At 41.7% G+C, this 21,817-nt stretch overlaps 1 protein-coding gene and 1 pseudogene across 3 annotated transcripts in view; both read right to left on the bottom strand.

Annotated features, from left to right (window-relative positions):
- BBS4 (Bardet-Biedl syndrome 4) overlaps window positions 1-21,817 on the bottom strand; it is a 67,346-nt gene that overhangs the window by 41,047 nt on the left and 4,482 nt on the right. For 2 of the 3 annotated variants that reach the window (XM_043982447.1, XM_043982445.1), the window contains exon 2: window positions 19,008-19,059. In XM_043982447.1, the coding sequence (XP_043838382.1) occupies window positions 19,008-19,059 (52 nt within the window). Of the gene's footprint in view, window positions 1-9,682; window positions 9,891-19,007; window positions 19,060-21,817 lie in introns of all 3 variants that reach the window. The other variant, XM_043982448.1, reaches the window with a different exon arrangement.
- LOC122740356 lies at window positions 12,619-13,250 on the bottom strand (annotated as a pseudogene).

Below are 21,817 nucleotides of genomic sequence, written 5' to 3'. Positions count from 1 at the left end.
TCGTTCTTACATCAATATCATGTGGTTTAAAGCAAGGTTTGTTTGGGGTTTTTTAAGCACATATTCGCTAACATTTCTTTATATCCCCAGCACTTAGCACGATGCCTGGCACACTGCAAGAATTTAATAAATGCTTACTGACTGACTACTCATATTGGGATGCTCAATATATCACTGTCATCTTAAATTTAAGATTATACTTTAACTATTCATATAATCTCTGGAAATTACCAAACCATATTGCTGTTTGCCTAATGATAATCTCAATCCACAATGCATGTATTAAGTGCCTACTGTATACCAGGCACTGTATTTAGCTTTACTCAAGAAGTTGCTGAATAGTATTAAAACAAAGGAATGTGGAAAGTAAACTATTCTCTCACCTCTTCTTCAGATCCAACCAATGAGACATTGCCATGACATCCTATTTGTGACTCAGACATTTATGTGCCTTATGGAGAAATATCAGACACTGCCAGTATCATTTATTCCTTTTACTAAGGTGCTGGGTGTAACAACTGGAATGACGCCACCTGCTGGAAATTTACTGTAGCAAAGCTCCGCCATGAGGAGAAGGCATCTGAGGGCAAGACATCCGGCTCTTTGGCGTCAGGAAGTGACGTTTGCTGGTGGGAGGAAAAGGGGGCGAGGCCGGTGCTCTTGCTCTCTTTCATCAGGACTCTGGTAGAGAGTGGAGTGAGAAATGCTCTCTCCCTTTAATAGATAGATGAATCTAGGCCTTTCTCTCTTTACCAAATTCTTATTCTCCTTAATAAATGCTTAAAAGTCTAACTCTTGCTAAAGCTTACAATTTATTGGCGACCACTCATTAGATATTTTAGACAGACTAGCTAGAATTTTAGCCCCTTACATGGGACAGAATGTTCACACTAAAGGTTAACCCTTTTTCAATAATTTCTTTAAATTTAATTGGATCCTTTTCACCTGTGTCTAAAAAAGTGAGAAATAAATTTCTGCTTAAAATTTTGAGGAATTTGCTTGTGAAAAAGATGTTTAGCAAGGTTCTCAGGTAGGCCAAAGTTTAAATACCTAATCATGAATTAAAATAAGCAAATTATTTATTTAAGGAAAATCATACCCACCAACAGATAAAAACACTGGTACCAAAATAAACTGCTTTGGCCATAGGCATTGGTGATGATTTAAGTATTTTGTCAGGTTAGAATAGATTTTAGTGTAAAGGCTCTATTTTTATAGGTAATTCTTTTGAATTGTGCCATACTTTAAAAAACTACTTTAAATTAACTTTTATTTATACCTCCATAAATCATGAGTCAATATGCACAATGCTGCAAGATATATAAACATAAAATTCTAGCACTTTGCCAAAGGATAGTTCACATTCATTGGTATTCCTGGAATTTCATTATTCACTGAATATTATTACTTAAAAGAAGTGAACTCCTGAGTAGGGCTTGAGAATCTGCTATTCAGAGATTTGACTCACAGGTTTGACACAATGGGATTTGGATTATATTGCATTTCTATTCAGTCTTTAATTTTTAAAACTCCTGTAAATATAGCTGTTTCCACATAAACATTACGTACAAAATGACTAGAGGATGCTTCATAATGTTTAAAAGGGAGGGTCATTGTGACTTTTTAGAGTGTTTATGTGGCTTCGGGATGATGGTGACAATGTCTTTACCTGCTTATATTTGTTGGGTTTATCACACCTTCTTTTACTTTTATCTAGTTAATTAAGGAAGTGATTAGTAAGGACTTCATTTTAAAGAATCTGATTTCCTGATCAAGTCAGAAGGGATCAGAAGGGCTTGCCAAGGAACAAGGCTCTTTAAACACAAGAAGCCCACTATGGCTGGCACAGAATGATTGCCATCTTACTTATCTATGTGCTTCTGAGTCTATTAGGTGCAAGACAAAAAAGGGAGGAGAGAAGGAAGGGCTGGACATGTCTCTTCCCTCCTTTAGAAAGAAGGGGGTGGGGAAAACCTAGTAAGTTGAAGTTGAATTAGGCAAAAGATCGAAGGATCCCAAGCTGACACGAGCTTAGATATCTAACAGTCTGATTGCTTCATTTTACAAGAGGTGAAGGAAAAAAGCGAAAGTGACTTGCTCAAGCTCATATAGCAAATAAGTAGAGGAGTCCTTCTAGCCAGACTTCCCTAATTCCAATCCAATCAGGATCCATGGATGGGGCAGGGGCCCCAAAAAGGGGAAGGACACAGCAAGGCTCTGGCCAGAGGGGCCTCAGCTTGAAAAGTTTTTTCCATGGACTGCTGATGATTTATAATCTTGTACATAATTTCAGAATCCCCAAATCCCTCAGTAGTGTGAGGGATGAGGGGAAGAAGAGCAGGTTGTGAGGCAACAACAAAAGTGAGAAACAGTGTAGCAACCTGGTGACTTAAGAATCAAATATCAGAAAGCCGGGGAAGCCCACAATCAAAGGTGCAGCCTTCAACAAAGGAGCTCGGGCCCCCTGGCAAGAAGCAGAGGGCCTCAGATGGGCCCAGCCTACAGCAACTTCTTACAAAAATCTCGGCTCTTGTTTGAAACTTTTCCCAAAACTTTTCCCTAAAAAAGTTCTGTGTGCCAAATACAGACCAAGTGGGTTTTTTGGTTTCCTTCTTTCTTGGCCTCTCCTGGTGCAGATTAAGGAAAAAAGGAATCTTGATGATAAATTTCTCTATTATTTTCCTTGTGGAATGTAAAAAATGTACAGTTTGTAGTGTCATGTTATTTCTCACCTAAAATGTGTTCTCATTTGTTCTGGATCTGATATTTCTCTTAGAACCCTACTTATTTTTCTCTAAATAAGTCATATTCTCTGTTATAATGTTCCTACTGAAGTCTACTTAAACACTGGGACACAACATAGACATATTTACCAACAGTTTCTGAGAAAATGTTGCTTTTTGTTCTTGATCTGGTTAGAAAATCATACAAAAATGGTCTGGTTGTCACAATCTTTACCAAAGTATCTGTTCCCTTCATGGTAAAGGATGAACCAGGCACCAGCAGAGTCTGGCAAAAGACTCTAAAGGGCCCCTGGGGTCTAGCACTTGGTGGCCTGTTGCTTAGGCAATGCTGTGCTCGATTCACTGGGACTACCTAGAAGTCTGTTTGGTTTCCGGAGGCAAAAGGTGGAGAAGTTTGCCTACCTGACATTCACTTGTCAAAGGGGAAGCCTATGCAGACATACTTGCCCCCCACTGGTCAGGGTAATCAAGAACACGGTAAACCAAAGTCGAAAAATTTATGTTCTGTTCTTTCTCAGTCATCGCTACCAAATTCTAATAAGAAGAGACCATATGAAGTATTTTTAAGAAGCCTAAGTCATGGCAATTTTCAGCCTAGTCCAAACAGTTGAGTTGTCTTTAATTAAAGATTTGCTTGTTAGTGGGTTTTGCTGGACTGAATTTTGTTTTTATCTTTTTTAATCTTTGTTACAAGGGATGGTTTTCTGGGTAAGAATAGGGCCAGGGGGGCAGCTAGGTGGCACAGTGGATAAAGCACCAGCCCTGGATTCAGGAGTACCTGAGTTCAAATTCAGCCTCAGACACTTGACACTTACTAGCTGTGTGACCCTGGGCAAGTCACTTAACCCAAACTGCCCGGCCCCCCACCCCCCCAAAAAAGAATAGGGCCAGGGATATAGTTTGGACATGAAGCTGACATTAAAACAAAAGATATCAATAAAAATGTGATTTTGGGGGCAGCTAGGTGGTACAGTGAATAAAGCACTGGCCCTGGATTCAGAAGGACCTGAGTTCAAATCCATCCTCAGACACTTGACACTTACTAGCTCTGTGACACTGCACAAGTCACTTAAACCTCACTGCAAACAAAAACAAAAACAAAAACCCTTTATAGTGGATAGAGCCCTGGCCCTGGAGTTAGGAGGACCTGAGTTCAAATCCAACCTCAGACACTTAACATATACTAGCTGTGTGACCCTAGGCAAGTCACTTAACCCCAATTGCCTCACCAATAAAAAAAAAAGTGATTTTTTTTTTTAAAGAAGCTAACTCAAACCAAAATACAAAGTGGACTAAGACTCACTGTTCTTTGTTTTGCTGAAAACTAGCATTAAGAAAATTTCAACATGAAACAGAACAATGCTAGGATAGCTCTGTAAGAATATTTTAACTATCTAGGGCTAATCTGACTGGAAGGCCTAATCTAACTGGAGGACTAATCTAACTGGAGGACTAATCTAACTGGAGGACTAATCTAACTGGAGGACTAATCTGGGGACTTTAGACTGGCTGGCTATCTGACTGCTATTAATTTAATATGGGCCGTTTAAAACTTCCTCCCAAAATGATAAGTAAAAGATTAAGAAGCCTCTTAACTAAATAATCAAAGCAGAATTTATTTATAAAAATCAATGTAAAAGATAAGGGTTAAGAAATGCAAATTATACAAACTGTTTTTAATATAAGGGCTATTGCTGCCTCTTGCCTTAGGGTATGCTCCAGCATTCTCCAACTTTCACTCTTTTTCTCCTTCATTCCAGCTCCCCTGCTTCGCTTTTACTGCTCCCCTCCTTTCTTCTAACTCCAAGCCCCTTTCACTTTGTCAACCCCCCCTTACCGTCTAACTTTCCTCTCTGTGCTACCGCGCTGAACCCCTGTGTCTCTCTCTCACAGATCTCCTTGCATTCTCTTAGTCCCCCAACATCTTTGCTCTTAGCTTTTTCTCCATCTCCCCCTCCTTACGTAGCCTCAGTTTCCTTAGCAGCCTCCCAGTCTGTCTTCTCCAACCTCTCTTTCTCCAACTTCACTTTCTCCAACCTCCTTGAAACATCCCCCTTCTGTCTTGTCAGCACCCTTTTTATTAACCTGCTCTCCCAGGTGAAACCCAGGCTTGCTGCCCCCAGGGCCGACCAAGCCCCATGCTTCATGAGCCTGCAGCTGGAGCTGGGCGAAGCAAACCCCAGCATCCCTGAGGGTTTTCGTGGGCCTTTTCGCTGTGCAAATGGGCCGTGCCGTGCCACACCTGTGGCTCAGGGTTTTCATCTGCGCAGTTTAGCCCAGCTCAGAGGCCTCCCTGAAGCTGAAATGGAGGGGGAGGGGCCCTAGCCCCTCTTACACAGAAAAAACCCCTGAGGGCCTAAGGCTTTTTCATCTCAGCCCAAAGGCAGGGTACCCAAATCACAATAAATTTCCACAGCTCCCATCTCGAGGACTGGTGTTTTCAACCACGATTCCTCATGCCTTTTAGCTTAGGGATTTTCTCACTGGCAAGGTAGTTAGTTATTTTAGCCTTTTTCAGACTAGTCCTTGTCTATAATACAAAAACACTCCCATAATTTAGAGCCTTTGTCAAAACTTCTGTAGAAACCCAGAAAACCAAACTGTTGTCTTTCAGCCTTACAGAACAGTTTAGAAAAACTGTGAGAAATACTTGTGTAAGAATTGATTACGATTTGGGGACCCCATCTTGGCTAAAATTAGAAAGCCTCGGGCGTGCTCTACATGGCTCCCTCTGCCCCGGGCATGGCCCAGTATGCACGGAAAATCCACGCCTTGGCTTCCTCCGCCCAGCCGGGGTATGCACAGAAAACCGAGCACCAGCCAGGCTTGGATGCCACCACTAGGGGTGCCAGCGAATTAGCTTGAGGTATGTGGGTGGTTGGCCCGAGTTTCCTGTGAGAGAAGGGTTTTTTATTCTGGGGGGTTGAGAGTAAGGGAAGAAGAGAGAATGGAGAGTAGAGATGAGGAGGGGGCGGCAGGCGAGAGCTAGACGTGGACGCGCAGGGGGAAGAGTTGAAGGCGAAGCAGCTGAGTCTGATGGGCAAGTTCACGGGTCATGTTTCCTGCTTGTCTTTGTCCCTATTTCTAAATTTGTTCTCATAAACAAACCCTGTTATTTTTTGTTTATCTGAAAAGAGGCTTTTTCATCTCATTTCTTATCCATCTGGAAGGAACAATGGGGGAGGGGGCAGTGTGGAAGAGATCCCACATTAAATTTGGCCCTTACAGATTGTGGGCCGTACAGGGCTTAACGAACCTGGGGGATCTTTAAAAAAAAAAAATCCTTACACTTGAAATTTTGTTGTGACTTATTCATTTTTGGGGGGGGGGGGCGGGGCAATGAGGGTTAAGTGACTTGCCCAGGGTTACACAGCTAGTAAGTGTCAAGTGTCTGAGGCCGGATTTGAATGCAGGTCCTCCTGAGTCCAGGACCGGTGCTTTATACACTGTGCCACCTAGCTGCCCCTATCCCTTAACTTTTCATTAAAATAAGAAAACAATGCCCTAAAAATAGCTGATCATAAGATTTTATAACTGGAAAGGACCTAAGAAAGGATCTAGTTCAACCCTTTCACTTTATACAGGAGGAGCTGAGGTGGGGAGGGGTTGACTGATTTGCTTGAAGTGGTAAAGAGCAAACAAGAGATTCAAACCCAAGTCCTTTAATTCCAAACAAAATAAAACCCAGGTTTTAACCAAGAGCCCTAAGTGCCCTTCATCAATTGCATTTTTGTGATAAAATAAAGGAGACTAGAAGTAAGTACCCTATGATAATTTTTTAAAATTTAAAGTCCTATTACTTTCCATGGAATTACATTAGAAAATCTGGGGGGAACAAATCAGGAAAAAGTGAGTGCCACAATTTCAATTCAAAACAAAACAAAACATTTCAGAAAGAATTCATTTCAATTGCAATTAGGAAATTAAAATCCTATCATGATAAGAGTATTCCAGCCTAAGGATAATTCCATGATTCTTCAATTAGCAGCAATCTTTCTTCTATTACTCTAAAGCTTGAAAAAAGGAATGACATAGAGAAAAAGAGAGCTCTTGATCCAACAGCAAATGGAATTGCTTTCCAGAGCAGCAAGCCCTCTGCCGGGCAGAGGACAAACTGCATCAATTCCTACCTGAATAAGAGAGTTCCATGACCAGGAGGGGCTTGCTCTTGGCAGCTTTACTCCCCTTTACTTCCCTGCTTGTACCATTAGATCAAAGGTTCCAAACTTGATTTCCAATTCCTTCCTAGGCTGTTTTATACAGAATATCCATGGAATGTTTCTAATCTCTCCTTTGAATTGAACTGTCTGTACAAGGGACAGCCTTTCATCTCGACCTTCAAGTCCTCCATGACAAGAGAGCCATGGAACAGCTCTGCCCAGAAATCAAGGGCAGGAAGAGAATTCAAGAGCCGATTCTAACATGACCCAAAGCAACCTTTGCTTCTTGTCTTTTTTAAAGAAATCCATCATGTCTAATGGGCATTAAAATCATATTTCTCACCTCCTTTGGTGAGACATCATGTCTATTAACACCCCCAAATCCCATAGGCATCCATCCCCAAGAACTCATCTCACATGTCTAAGCTTTTCTTTTTAATTTCTTCAGGGTTCAATTTTATGTTAAATATTTGTACCACAAAATACAAGATCAAACCTCGTACAAACATAACTAATTTGAATTATTCCATACTAATATATTTGTATTAATAAACACAAGACTTAAATAAACAAATATTTGAGTGCCTATTCTACAATGGTAGGTGCTATAGGGCATATGCCCATAGGAGCTTAAATCTTGTCCTTTCTTTTTTGTTTGTTTTTGGGAGGGTGGAGTGAAAAGAGCAGATAACAAAGTAAGGCTATTTGGCTGGTAACAGACAATGAGTGCTACCAAAATTTGGGAGAGGTGCTTGCCCTAAAGCCCCTTGTGCTTGGATGACAGAGAAAGGCTTCAGGGAAAAAGTGGCCTGATTTGGGCCTTGAATCATACAGGTGGGGAGAAGGTGACAGACGGGACATTCTGGGAAAGAAGGAGAACCAGGGCACTGAGATGGGAATAAGGAACGTGTTCAAAGGACAGGAAACAAGTAGATCAGTCTCAGTGGGACCAAGAGCTTCTGTGGGTAATCTCTGTGTCTGAGACTCCCACAGCAGGAAAGACCCAATTACACATTTAGGTTTTTTGTTGTTTCTCTGAATTCTCAGGCCTCTCCTCTAATTCCCCCACCTAGAAAACCTCTAGATAATCATTGTTAGAGAATGACTCCTCAATTTCAAGCACATAAGAATCAATTAATCAACCAGCATTTATTAAGCACCTACGATGAGCTAGGCCTCATTCACAAGCACTCATTAAGCATCTTTAATGGGCCAGGTCTGGTGGAAGTGATAAAGATACAGAGACAAAAATCAAGGCCCTGCTCACAAGAAGCTTATATTCTAATGGGGAGACAACATGTATGTAAATAAATCTATATAGAAGATAAACATCCAGCAGCTGAGGATCAAGCCAGACTTCATAAGGAAGGCAGCCCCTGGAATTCTGAAGAGGTGGCAATGGGAAAGTAAAGCAATCTAGGAATGGGGGAGAGCAAGCACGCAGGCACAGAGAGGATCACGTTTAAGAATAACGACAAAGCCAGTTCTGCTGGACCATCGAGAATAAGAAGGAGGAGTGATGTGCACAGCAGCAAAGTTGGCTGGGTCTAGGCTGGGAAGAGCTTTAAAAGATAGAGGAGCTCCTAGTTGATTCCTGAAGAAACAGATTGTGGGGACAGCTAGGTGGTGCAGTGGATAAAGCACCAGCCTTGGATTCGGGAGTACCTGAGTTCAAATCTGGCCTCAGACACTTGACACTTACTAGCTGTGTGACCCTTGGCAAGTCACTTAACCCCCATTGCCCCGCAAAAAAAAAAAAAAAGAAAAAGAAACAGACTGCAAGAGACATGGTCAGACATGCACCAGAGGGAAATCAGCGCCACAGCGGTGTGCAGGTCATTAGAAAAAGGAAGGACTCCAGGCAGGAGACGTAATCAGGCTGTGGCAATAGTCCGGAAAAGGGGTGACGAGGGCCTGAACTGGCCCCTAGGGTGGTAGCCAACTTAGTTGAGATGGAGACAGATACAGAACATGTTGTAAGAGGCAGAAACAAGAACTAATCAGAGCTGTAAGGGAAGGGAGAGTGAAGGGACACAGATGAAACTAAGTTTGTGAACCTGGGCCTGTGCCCCACAAGAAGAGGGAAAGGCTTGGAAGTGAGAGAGTTCAATTTTGCACACAGATATTTAGTTTGGCTTGGAATGCTTATGGAGTATCTTCTTTGAAACATACAAAATTCTGTTCAAGATACCTGACTAGAATTTAGAAGAGAGACCAAGCCTAGATTTGTAGATCTGGGAGTCATCTGCATAGGGATAATTAAACCCAGAGGAGCTGATGAAATCAGTGAGTATAGAGAACAGAAGTGGGCCTGTGATACCTTTGGGAAACACCCAGTTAAAAAGGTATAAATATGGAAGATGAACCAGCAAAGGAGACTGAGACAGTTTGAAATACTATAATAGAAAAATTGGGGGGGGGGGTGTTTTTAAAGAAGAAAAATAAATCGGGAACCTATGAAAGCACACTTGCAACTTATAAACTTTGCACCTAGGACACAGGGCATCAAATCATCCAATCAACTTTTTACGAAAATTCAGCTGAAGTAGGGATCCCAGGTCAGTGCAAACCTAGGAGCTTAGCTTCTTACTTAAATTAATTTCTTGCTCACTAAGTGCTAAATTCAGTTATTCACCTGAGGAAGGACCACTGAGTGCTGCCAGAGCAATATAAATTTCAATGCTCTGGAATAAAGCCCCAGTTGTCCTGCTCTAATCAGGGCCCTGTGAGTGAGTAACCATTAATCCTAAAGATCTGTCTCAATCCCCAGTCACTTACAGTTCCAAATACGAGAAGAGCTCTTCCTCTTTGTATGTAGTTATCATCAACTGGTCAAGGAAATTGCTTTCTGCAGCTGTCCTATGGAGGGTGGCGGCTTCTACGTTGGTCCCTACTGCTCCCACGAATTGTTCTGGCCTGGCTCCTTCTGCATATCCTTTTAGATCTCTCGGGAGCCCCAGATGTGGCTCTCTTTCAGCTAAACCATCTTCTTTTGGTCAGGAAAATACAAAAGAAAAAACCTTTCTCTTATTGACATAGTACTCTCCCCAGGGGAAAATACCTTAGGAATTTTCCTTGCTTGACAAAAGATACAACCCTTCCTGTGGTACTTCAGCCATGTAATGATACAGGGTTTGGGGCGCTACATCTTATAGAAGCACTTCCCTTTTACTGCTGCTCCTGTCCGCCTCTAGGTGTACATACACAGCCCTCATACATGTTCACACACACATGCATACAATATGCATGCATGTGTACACACATGCATTCTCTCTCAGATACATACACAGACATGAGCAACAGCAGTAGCTCCCGTGTCCACCCGCTTCTAGGGTTTCACAAACTCTCACTTCAGCAAGGATGACCATAAATCTTGACATCCTTCCCCCTCTGACATTTAGTGGAGGGCTTCTACTCAAGAGGACATTTCCCATTTGATTAGGAGGCATAAAAGCACCCAAATTAGTAGTTTCCTCCACCCTTGGGTCAATTTATTCAAATCACCCGAATCCATCAATGATCTTGGGCAAACACCATTTTCCCACATTAGATCAACTGTGGGAAAGGAGATGATCTTAAAATAGGCTGCATGTCCGTCAGGAGATTCAGTGTGTATGGTGAAAAGCACACTGGATTTCAGAGCCACATGACCCAGGCCTCCATCCTGGCTCTCTTACTTACTGTGGGTAACTTATTTAACTCTTCTGAACTTCAACTACATGATAAATAAAAAAAGGAATACTGCTTCTTAGATTACCAGACTCCTAGGTGGCTGAGAGATTGTTGCAAACACTAAAATCCTTATAGAAATGGGAGCTATTGGTGTAATGTAGCCCTTATAAACTCTAGACATCCTCACCCCAACTCCTACTCCCCCAGGTACATAGGAGAGCACTGGGAGATGAAGCTGGAAAAGGTCCCTTCAGAGCGGGCCCTTTGCTCTGCCACACACTTAGAGGCTGAGGTTTGACATGGATGTGAGACCCCTTGGGAGCCATCTCTCTATTTCCATTAGAGAAATAGCATCTAGGGGCAGCTAGGTAGTGCAGTGGATAGAGCACTGGCCCTGGAGTCAGGAGGACCTGAGTTCAAATCCGACCTCAGACACTTAACACTTACTAGCTGTATGGCCCTGGGCAAGTCACTTAACCCCAACTGCCTCAAAACAAACAAACAAAAAAAAGAAATTGTATCTAAACCAGGCTTCTGAGTATAAGAAGGATTTGAACCAGGCAAAGCTAAGGAGGTAGTATTGCAGAAATGAGTTGGAGGAAAGCAGAGAGATGGGAGATGGCAAGACAAGATTAAGGAAACTAATAATCCAGTTTGATTACAATGTTGAATGTTAAGTGGTAAAAATAAAGTTGATGGGTAGGTTGAAGTCAACTTTGTTACATTTTAATTAAATTGATTTAATTACAAAAAATCTATTTTCTCATCTTCCCACCTACTCCCTCCCCCATTAAAAATAAAAACAAAAACTCTATAACAAAAATGAAGAGTAAAAGCAAAACAACAAATTCCTTCATTGTCTGCTCATGTCCAAAGAACATATCTCACTCTTCCCCCTGAGTCTATCATCTCTCTTTCTCTCAGTGGGCAGCAGGCTTCATCATGGATCCTTTAGAATCACAGTCAGTCACTGAGTTGATCAATCTCTTAAATCTTTCAAAGCTGTTTCTCTTTATAATGCTGTTGTAGTACAATAGTATACTATTACATTCATATACTATAATCTGTTCTGCCATCCCCTTGATTTCTAGTTCTTTGCAAACACAGAAAGAGCTGCTATAAATATTTTTGTACACACAGGTCATTTTTCTCTTTCTTTGATCTTTTTGGGGTGTGATCCTAGCAGTGGTGTTACTGAATCAAAGAGTTTAGTAATGATTTATATCTAATGGCTAGGCCAATTCACAGCTCTACCAACAATACTTCAACGGACCTGTTTTCTAGCCCCTCTGACATTTATCACTTTCCTTTTTTGATCAACTTGGCTAATCTGATGGGTGTGAGGTGGAATCTCAGAATTGATTTAATTTACATTTCTTTAATTATTAGTGACATGAATACATTTTTTTTTCATTTAGCTACTGATGGCTTAGACTTTGAAGCCAGATTGCAGAATGCCTTAGGGCGTTTGCATTTTTTCTTCTAGTACAGGGTATCTAAAACTGGGGTCTAGTAGCTTGCTTTTTTTCTTTCTCTCTCTCTTTTTTTAGTTTCAATAACTATATTTCAATACAATTAGTTTTCTTTGTAATCTTGTGTATTTTATTTTATGTACTGAAAAACATTATTCTGAAAATGGTCTGTTTACCCAAATGTCAGAGAGGCCAAGGACATGAAAATTTAAGAACCTCTGTTCTAGGCAAGAGAAATACTGCAGGCTTTTGAGGATGAGTGAAACATTGTCAGACAGAGGCATGCTTACTTCAGGAAGAGTACCTTAATACCTGTGGAAAGGCTGATGGAAGAAACAGAAGGAGAGGAGAGAAACAGAAGTCAAGGAGGCCAGTCAGGAAGTTATTACAATACAAGAGGTGGGAAAGACCTATGCACAAGGTGTACATGAATCAAAGAATACAACAAGTTAGCAGACAACTATTTTAAGTGATTAATGAGAAGAGATCAGAGTAGCATGAGAGATTTGAAGAGGATAACTTTTTTTTTTATTTAAAAAATTTTTATTAAGATTTTATTATGTTGACATGTTTCTCATTCCACATCATCTTCAGCCAAGCTCTGTACACTCACAATTCTCTGGCTTATTGTTGGCAGCTTAGTCAGAAGCATCTGGAACACTGTTGATGGAAGAGTCTGCTGTAAAACTTGCAACAACTGCTGTGGCTGCCCACAGACAGCAATGGCATTTGTCAAGTGCTCAACATCCTTTTCATATTTACCTTGGGCTAGTAATTCCTCACCAAGCTGTATTTCTTCAAGAAAGAACTTCTGAACAGCCTCAACATCTTTAAGGTCAGGTAACATTGACAATCCAGCTCTCTCTTTAGCAAGCTTCTGTTTCTTTCTTCACTCTCAAAGCCTGTTCTTGAAGTTGGGGTCGATCCATCTCTTGCAGTCAAAGTAAATACAGTAGCCGATGAAGAGGGCCCCCGCACACACTGGCGGCGATTGCCCCACTCTGTCCCACCATGTTTCCAGCAGCTGCTCACGAAGCAGGTAGCAGCAGCTGCGCTGTCCCCCTGCTGACCCTCGAGGATAACTTTTAACTAAAGAGTTCACTGACTTATGCCTGGGGCTTCTTGGGTCCAGAGCTGGTGCTTTGTTTACTGTGTCACCTAGCTGACCCATGATAACATCTTTAAAATAAAGTTAAGGGGTAAGAGGAATGCACTGGAAGAAAGAGAAAGGGAGAGGGGGAAGGTGGTAAAGTAGTTCACATAAAAGAAACAATAAAAAGCTTATGGAATGCAGGGGAAGATGGGGAAGGAGCAGGGGAGTGAGTGAGCCTTACTCTCATCAAAACTGGCTCAAAGAGGGAATAACATACATACTCAAGTGGGTATAGTAATATATTTTGTCCTGAGGGAAAGTGGGAGGGAAAGGGGATAAAAGGGGAGAGGCAAAAGAAGGGAGGGCAGATGGGGGAAGGGAGCAATAAAAAGCAAAACAGTTTTGAGGAGGGATAGGGTGAAAGAAGATAGAAAATAAAGTAAATATCAAGGGGAAGGAATAGGATGGAGGGTAATACAGTTAGTAATAGTAATTGTGAAAGAAAGGATGAGCATGATGCTATCAAAAAACTTACGAAAAATGTAAACCATCAACAAGAAAGAACTGATGGTATCTGAATACAGATTGAAGTATAATTTTGTTAGTGGCTCTTTCTAAAGTTATTTTGTCTGTTTTCTTTCACAACCTAAGGGAAGGAGGAAGAAAATTTGGAACACAAAGTGTTAAAAAATCAATGTGGAAAAAATTTGGGTTTGGGGGTTTTTAACATGTAACTTGGGGAAAATTCTAAATAAATAAATAAATTTTAGAAGAGTTCATTGAAACATTTATGGAGGAGGGGCAGCTAGGTGGCTCAGTGAATAAAGCACTGGCCTTGGATTCAGGAGGACCTGAGTTCAAATCCGGCCTCAGACACTTGACACTTACTAGCTGTGTGACCCTGGGCAAGTCACTTAACCCTCATTGCTCTGGAAAAAAAAAATATGGAGGAGGCAGCACCTAAACTGGGCCTTAAAGAGGAAATTTCCATAAGCAGAGATATGGGGAAAGTCTCTTCCAGGCAAAGAGATTAGCTGGCATAGGCAAATGCTTGTGGTAGGAAACAACAAGTAATTCAGCTTCAACAGAACCTTTAGTGCATGAAAGAGAGTAATAGTATTTATGGCTAAACCGCAGGCAGACTGACCTTGAAAGCCTACCTAAGGAATTCTAATTCTTAGATATACTACGATTTTAGAGCAGGGGTATTAAATGGTCAGATCTGTGTGTCAAGAAGATGATTTTGGCAGCTATATCAAGGACTAAAGAGGGGGAAAAATGCAAAGAGAGAGAGAGACAGACACCTTACCATTTGGGAGGCTTCTGTAACAGCCTATGGTGTGGAGATGAAGACCTGAACCAGGGTGGTATCAGGGTGAAAGGTGGCAAGAAAAAAATCCATGTGAAGGTAGCATTGGCAGAACTTGCCATAGGTATGTGGAGGTGAAGGGGAGAGAAATCAAGGCTGCCACTCAGGGTTCAGGCTTGGGTGAACGAGAGGATGAGGGAATTTAGGAGGAGGGAAGGTTTTTGTGAGGGGAAAGTCTCGGCAAGCTTACCACACAAAGTCTCTTGTCTCTACTCACAGAAACACTACGCTGCTCACATCTTACCCAGGTGATTGCAACTGCTTCCTAATTGGTCTCCCTGCTCCAAGTCTCTTTACTCTCCAACCTAGAATCCACATGCTGCTGCCAAGTAAAAGTCAGACCAAGTCACTCTCTTCAATATGGTCCAATGCTGTTACCTCTATCCCTCCCAGGAGTCCCTATAATCCATGAACTTAGATGGGAAAAAATTGCGTCTTTATTTCCATTAACATCTACCTGAACTTAGCAATTCCTTCACTTATGAATGTAGGCAATAAATGTCCTGAGAAGGAGTCCACAGGCTTCACCAGACTGCCAGCCAAAGGGGCCCAGGACACACAAAGAAGGTGAAAAACCTTTCCTCTGAGGTCCAATGCAAACTCCTCTGGTTGCTGCTTAAAGGCCTTCACAAGCTACGGCCAACCTCCCTCTTCAGCCTTAGTCCCATTTGGCCAGAAGCCTTTGCTCTCTAGCTAGAGGCCAGGAATTAGCTAAGTTTCAAATCAATTTTCTTTTATAACATAGAGCCTGAGGCTACACTTTTTAGTGAATGCTTAAAGTATTTTTTGTCCTCAATGATCCCATTTAAGCTCCTGGTAGAACAGCTGCTCCATTACTCAGTGGTTCTTCATCCTTATACAACCAAATCTGCTTATCTGTACTGTGATGAGTATTAATCTCAGGTACTTACTGACCCAGTCACCTGGCATGCTTAATTAAGCTCTTGGTCATATAAATAGGATCTCCCAAAGGGAGCTGAAAGTCCTTTTAAACCAAAATATTTAATTATCAGCAAACTTAGAGAGAAATTTAGGCTGCTCTGGGCTCTTGCTGCTCAGCAGTCTGGTCCTGAGCAGAGTGAGGCCAAATTAACTGGTAACTTTTCTGGCTCCTATCTTTAATACCAAACTGGGTCAGATGGACGTCTGTTCACTTGCTAATTCTGCTTCTGACAGTTGTACCAAAATTGCTGGCAAGGGAGAACACGATTGCTGATCATGACTTCTCATCCCCAGCCCCAGGAATGGAGCTATCATGCTCATGCTTCAGGCAGCACTTCAGCTATGAACCCCCAGCTGTGAAGAGCAAAGTGCCAAAGCAAGAAGTCAGCAAAAAGGCCTGAGCAGCACCTTCAAGGCAAGCCACACAGTAGTTAGGAGGGAGCCTCGAGCCTTCCATGTGCTTCAAACAAGCTTGGCTATGGGGTTTCCTTCCTCAGTGCAGATTAGACAGCCTGAAAAAGGAGGGAGCATCAGGAACAAGAAATCAAAAAGGCCAGCCTGCTGAGGCCCAGAAAAGTCCTGCAGACCTCAATATTCCCTGAGGTATTTTCTTTCCCTTGTGGTTTTCAGACTTTGGAAGGCTGTGGAATCTTACACACATCATGAATCAGGCAGGCTAAGGGACTCACCCACAGTAATACTGCCAGAGCTGCCAGCTTTGAGCCCCCAGGCTTTCCACTCAAAGTGCTGGGCTCTTTTCACTTGCTTTTAAAGCACAGGAAAATCATTGCCTATGTTACCAAAATAATCTTACTTACTACTTCACAAAAGCCTCTTCGAATCATCTCCCTTGATCTTTAAAGTAATCCTAGGAGAGGGCAGGCCAGATTTCATTATTTCCATTTTATGCATTTAGAAACTGAGTCTCAAAAAGTCTATCCTAACCCAGGTCTTTGGCCTCCCCATCCAGGGAACTTTTCATGACACCACAGCATGATGATTTTGTGTCACCCAGAAAAAGTTAAGTTGCATTAAAAAACAATCAGTGAAGATGCTAGAAACAGAAGGGGCAGAATCAGAACCACAGAATCCTAGAGAAATCCTGGACCTAAGATCCCTTCTATAAAATGTGATCTTTACTTTCCAGGGATTGGTGGCCGTCTCTCTGACATTACTGAAGGCAAGGGGAAGGCAAGCCTCATTTCAACATAACCCCAGAGCAAGCTCAGCCTGCCCCCAGGAAGCTGGGCCCTGAGAGCCCTACTGCATCATCCTGTATTTTTTTTTTTTTTTGCTCAGGGCAATGAGGGTTAAGTGACATGCTCAGGGTCACACAGCTAGTATGTGTCAAGTGTCTGATGCCGGATTTGAACTCAGGTCTTCCTGAATCCAGGGCTGGTGCTCTATCCACTGCGCCACCTAGCTGCCCCTTGCCTGTATCCTTTTAAGTAACCACAGAAAAGATCCCCTTGAGGCTTCCTCTGACATACTAACAACTGGCCTCACCTGAAACCCTCCCAATCCATGCATCTTTTGACACCTACATTGGCAGCACAAATCTATACATGTCATTTCCCCGTTTAATAATCTTGAGTGGCTTAGTATTGCCTATAAGACAAAATATAAACTCCTTGCCCTGGCATTTAGAGTTCTCTATCATCTGACTCTAACATATCTTTCCTGCCTTATCGCGTCTTTCTCAATTCCATGCAACAAATGTGTCAAGACTCCATTATGTACAAAGACACTGAGGACACAGAAAGACCCCACAGCCCTTGCCTTCAACAAGCCCACAATCCAACATCATATCTATCATCTGTACATAAATAAGCACAACACAAGGTAAACTGTGATCCAGACCCTAAGTTTTTAATCCAAGCTCCTAATTTTACAGATGAGGACACTGAGGCTCAGGGAAGTTAAGAAATTTGATCAAAGTCGCTTCGTGTAATTAAAAGCAGCACCAGGACATTAGACTGTGGGTTCCTTGAAGACAGGCATGTCTATTGCCTTTCTTTGTATGCCCTGGTCTAGTACTGTGCATGACAGGACTTAATAAATGCTTACTGATTGGAACCTCACTAAATCTACCTCTCAATCTCAAATTTCTTATGCTCTTAAACTTCGTAAAGTCTATTTAAAAAGGCAAGGAAGCATAAAGTTAATCCACGTTGGAAAGATTCTGTTTCCAAAAAGATAGAATAAAAAAAGTTTGGGCTGTTAAAGAGGAAAACTCCAATTATTAGACAATTCACTGATGCTGAACACCTGAAGATGCTGGCTGTAACCTGTTCCAAACACCTGGAACAAGAACTTCACAGGTTCTTAAAGCCGTGAAATTAGTTTGCAAAAGGAAACACAGATTCGGTCCATAAGCCAAACCAGGAAAATAATACCCACCACGACTATAACATTCTAAACAAAAACAACACTGAAAGGCGGCTGAACTCCAATTAAGTTTAAGGATGAAACACACTTCCCTCCTCCCAAAAGTTAGTCAGTCAATAAATTAAGTGCCTATTGTGTGCAAGGCAGATTAGAGAGGTGGGGAACCAAGAAGGTAGAATGTTGCATGTGCAGTCAACAATGCACTGGACTGGAGGGTTTTGTTTAATTTTTTTTCTGTTACTTGGAAAGATTTAGGCAGTTGGTTGGGAATATCAGGAAAGGAATGTCATGTATATTTTTTAAATACATAGATGTGTCCTACCTATTTAATTTGTAACTCTAGCTTTTATTATGTTTCTTTACATAGAAATACTTACCCTTACTCAATTTGTAGAAAATCATCTTATTTGTAGAAAAAGTTTGTTGGTGCAAAAAAAACAAAATTGGGGCTGACTTGTAGCCACATATGCTCTAAGAACTTAACAGAGAAGTTTGTTAAGAGTAGAAAAGGAGATGCCAAATGTTGGTGGCCCCTGGATTGACTCAAAAGGTCTGAGTCCATAAAACCCCAGTGTAGCGGGAACAAACCTGACCCTGAGGTGAAATAAATCCTATCCTTTTTGTTACAAGTTTCTCTCCCACAGTGCCTTGCACAAGAACATCCAGGAAGGTGTCATGAGGCCACTGCCAATACTTCTCCATCTGGCCCTCTTTGGTGACATAAAATTGTTCCTTTCAAGGGGGCTACAGGCTGCTTCAGCACAGGGCAATGTTCTGAATGAAACCCTGCACCTTCTACGAGTGGAGCCCACAACATCTGACTGAAGGAAGCTGCAGCTTGGGACTCCCACTCAAGGCAGGTGTAACAGAATGCAGAGCTGCCCGTTCCTGTGTGCTCTTGTGTGCCTCACTGCAATGGAAGTCCCAGGCCCGGTCAGCTGCACTATCACACTGACACAATCACTCCCCAAAGTGACGGGAGCATTAGAGAATACAGCAGATTAAAACCTGGCCCCAAAATCTCAAGTCTGACATAGCACGTTAGATCAGGGCCCCCAACACAAGGTGTCATAGCTCCTAAAATATACAGAACCAAAGAGAGAATCTTGTAGTGGCATTCAATGGAATAAAGAACAGTGTCCATATACACTCAGATTACAAACAGACCTTTTCTCAAGCGAGGTTTTTGAGGTTCTGTTGTCCCGGGAAACTGAGTTGTCTGAAACAAGAGAAAAGGACTATGTTCAGGTACCACACACTATGACATAGAGTTCACAAAACTGATAGAAGCTACAAAGACAAGTCTGGTGGATTTCTAAGGATGACTTGGAAGTGGGATTCTCACAGACTACTTACCACTCTAATTATAGACAGGAAACGTTTTGGAATATACTTTTTGAGTATTATAGAACTAATATGTTTAACGGTAGTCTGAAGTCCAGTGTGGACTGGAGAACAACTGCTACATAATAGTTTCGGAAGTCCATTAAGTTTTTTTTTCCTCCCTTCAAATAAGTAATTATACAGAATATATTAAAAATACTGGCCTACAAAATGCTTTTTTAAAGAAGTCAAAAAGATGAGAGAAAACTCCTTTATAGTAGAGATTTATGCAAATAATCCTCACCTACAAGTGTAAACAACTGTAGCATGTTGGGTATCAAGCTATTCAAAGGAAATATATTTCATAACCACCATAATGAACGTAGGTACACTATATCCTAAAGCTGGTTATGCATGTAATTTGACTACTTTTTGATACTTAAAAAATATTGTACATAGATGGGGGCAAGAGGAAATTTTGAGGATACAGTTTTTTGGGAAAATATATATTTTTTGCTGCACTTCTATAACAATAACTTCTAAAATATAGGGAGAGTGGATGGTACACCAAGGGGAAACTTTGATGTTTTATCGATTTTTATTACAAAACTAACTATGAAACTTTAAAGTCACAGGAGAAAGACTGTGATCTAATTCAGAAAAATACAGATGCCTAAGAGCTGGGAGTATCTACATCCCAAACCTAACACTACCTTCTGTATCATGCCAGAATCCCTTCCTGCAACCCCCAGTGGCTATCTTCTTTTAAACTCCTCATGATGAGGATGGGCAATGTGGACCCCAGAATCACAAGAGTTGGATTCTAATTCTCTCAGACACACAAACAATATAACCAGGGATGAGTCATTTAATTTCTGAAAATATGGTTCCTGAGCCCCTTGGGGTTCACAATTATGGTACAAGGTGTTCACACTAAAAATTCTTTAGGAGCAAAAACTGCAGAATACTATGATTAGTATATTAAATTACCCTGGGAGTTCTCAACATATTTGTTGTTGTTGTTGAAAGGAGTTTGCAGAATAAAAAATGTTGGGAATTACTCCTCTAAAAGCTTCTGTTTCTTCACTGTAAAATGAAGATAATAGAACTTGTGCTGCCTACCTCACAGAGTTGGTGTGGGGAAAGTGCTTTGAAAACCTTAATGCAGGGCAGCTAGGTGGCACAGTGGATAAAGCACTGGCCCTGGATTCAGGAGGACCTGAGTTCAAATCTGGCCTCAGACACTTGACACTAGCTGTGTGACCCTGGGCAAGTCACTTAACCCTCACTGCCCTGCCAACAAACAAACGAACAAACCAAACACCTTAATACACTAGATAAATATGACTTGCTATTGTGCACAACTCTCCAACCCCCATGGCAGTCAATTCCACTGTTGGAAAATTCCATTAGGAGGTTCTTTTCCCCCTTAACTTTCATCCACTGGTCTAAGTTCTGGCCTTGATAGCTACACAGACTAAATCCATACCTCTCTCATGATAGCTCTTTATATATTAGAAGTAGCAGGGGGCAGCTAGGTGGCGCAGTGGATAAAGCACTGGCCCTGGATTCAGGAGGACTTGAGTTCAAATCTGGCCTCAGACACTTGACACTTACTAGCTGTGTGACCCTGGGCAAGTCACTTAACCCCCACTGCCCCACAAAAAAAGAAGTAGCCGTCACATTCTCTAATCCCTCCATCCTCAGCCTATTTCCTCCTTCAGACTACACTCTTTCTTGCTTTTACAACATTTTTCCAGATCCTTTACTGTTCTGACCAACCTACTGTGGATACATTTATTTTCCAATGCCCATTTTAAAATGTATGTCTGGGACTGAACAAAATGTTTCTGTCACAGAGCAAGAACAATGGACAAACCACATGCTCTATTACTATCTAGATAATATCAAGAGAAAAGGCACCCAGCATTTTGGCTATATTTATGTATGGGCATGGATGAGATCTGGAATGAAAGGTTCAAACCCTGTCTCTGACATCTATTACTGGTGTGACCTTGGACAAGTCACTCAGACAAGAAAGGCTCAGCTTTCTCTTATGTAAAATGTCAGGGCTGGACTAGGTTGCCTCTGGGTAAGTTTCCATCTCTAAATCTAGGCTCCCAGGAGAAGAGTCACAGAGGATAGGCAGGCATGGATGTATCTCTGAAGAGAGTGCATACATCAACAGGATCCCAGATCCATCAGTTTGGAAGTGGTCTATTATCTCCCCAGTGGTCTATAATTTCATGGACTCAACATAACATGAGGGTTAGGGATAACAACGCCAGTTGTGATTTCCTTGGTGGAAGGAACTCCCAGGTGAGGATGCATCCTCCACCAAAGAAGGTCAGAACTGCTTCTGCCGTTTTTTAGTATTAGAAGTTACCTAGAGCATTGAAAAATACAATGACCTGCCCAGGGTCACGCAGAAAGAGAGCCGTTTAACCCAGGTCTTCCTGGCTCTGAGTCTTGCTTTTCATCCATTATGCCAAGTTACCTCTCTGACCGAAAGGGGTATTAGCAATAAAATACTCTAAGTGTGTGGTTTCCAGATCGGATTTGCAAAAAACAAAACAAATGGAATAAGATGAGCTCAGCATCTTATGACTGGGTAAAAAAGAAACTGACACCACACCTAGAAAGTCAAAGTAGAC

The sequence above is a fragment of the Dromiciops gliroides genome, chromosome 2, assembly GCF_019393635.1.
Source record: "Dromiciops gliroides isolate mDroGli1 chromosome 2, mDroGli1.pri, whole genome shotgun sequence".
Classification (NCBI taxonomy): domain Eukaryota; kingdom Metazoa; phylum Chordata; class Mammalia; order Microbiotheria; family Microbiotheriidae; genus Dromiciops; species Dromiciops gliroides.
Note: the sequence above shows the minus strand (reverse complement) of the source record. Positions and strands in the feature narration are given on the sequence as shown.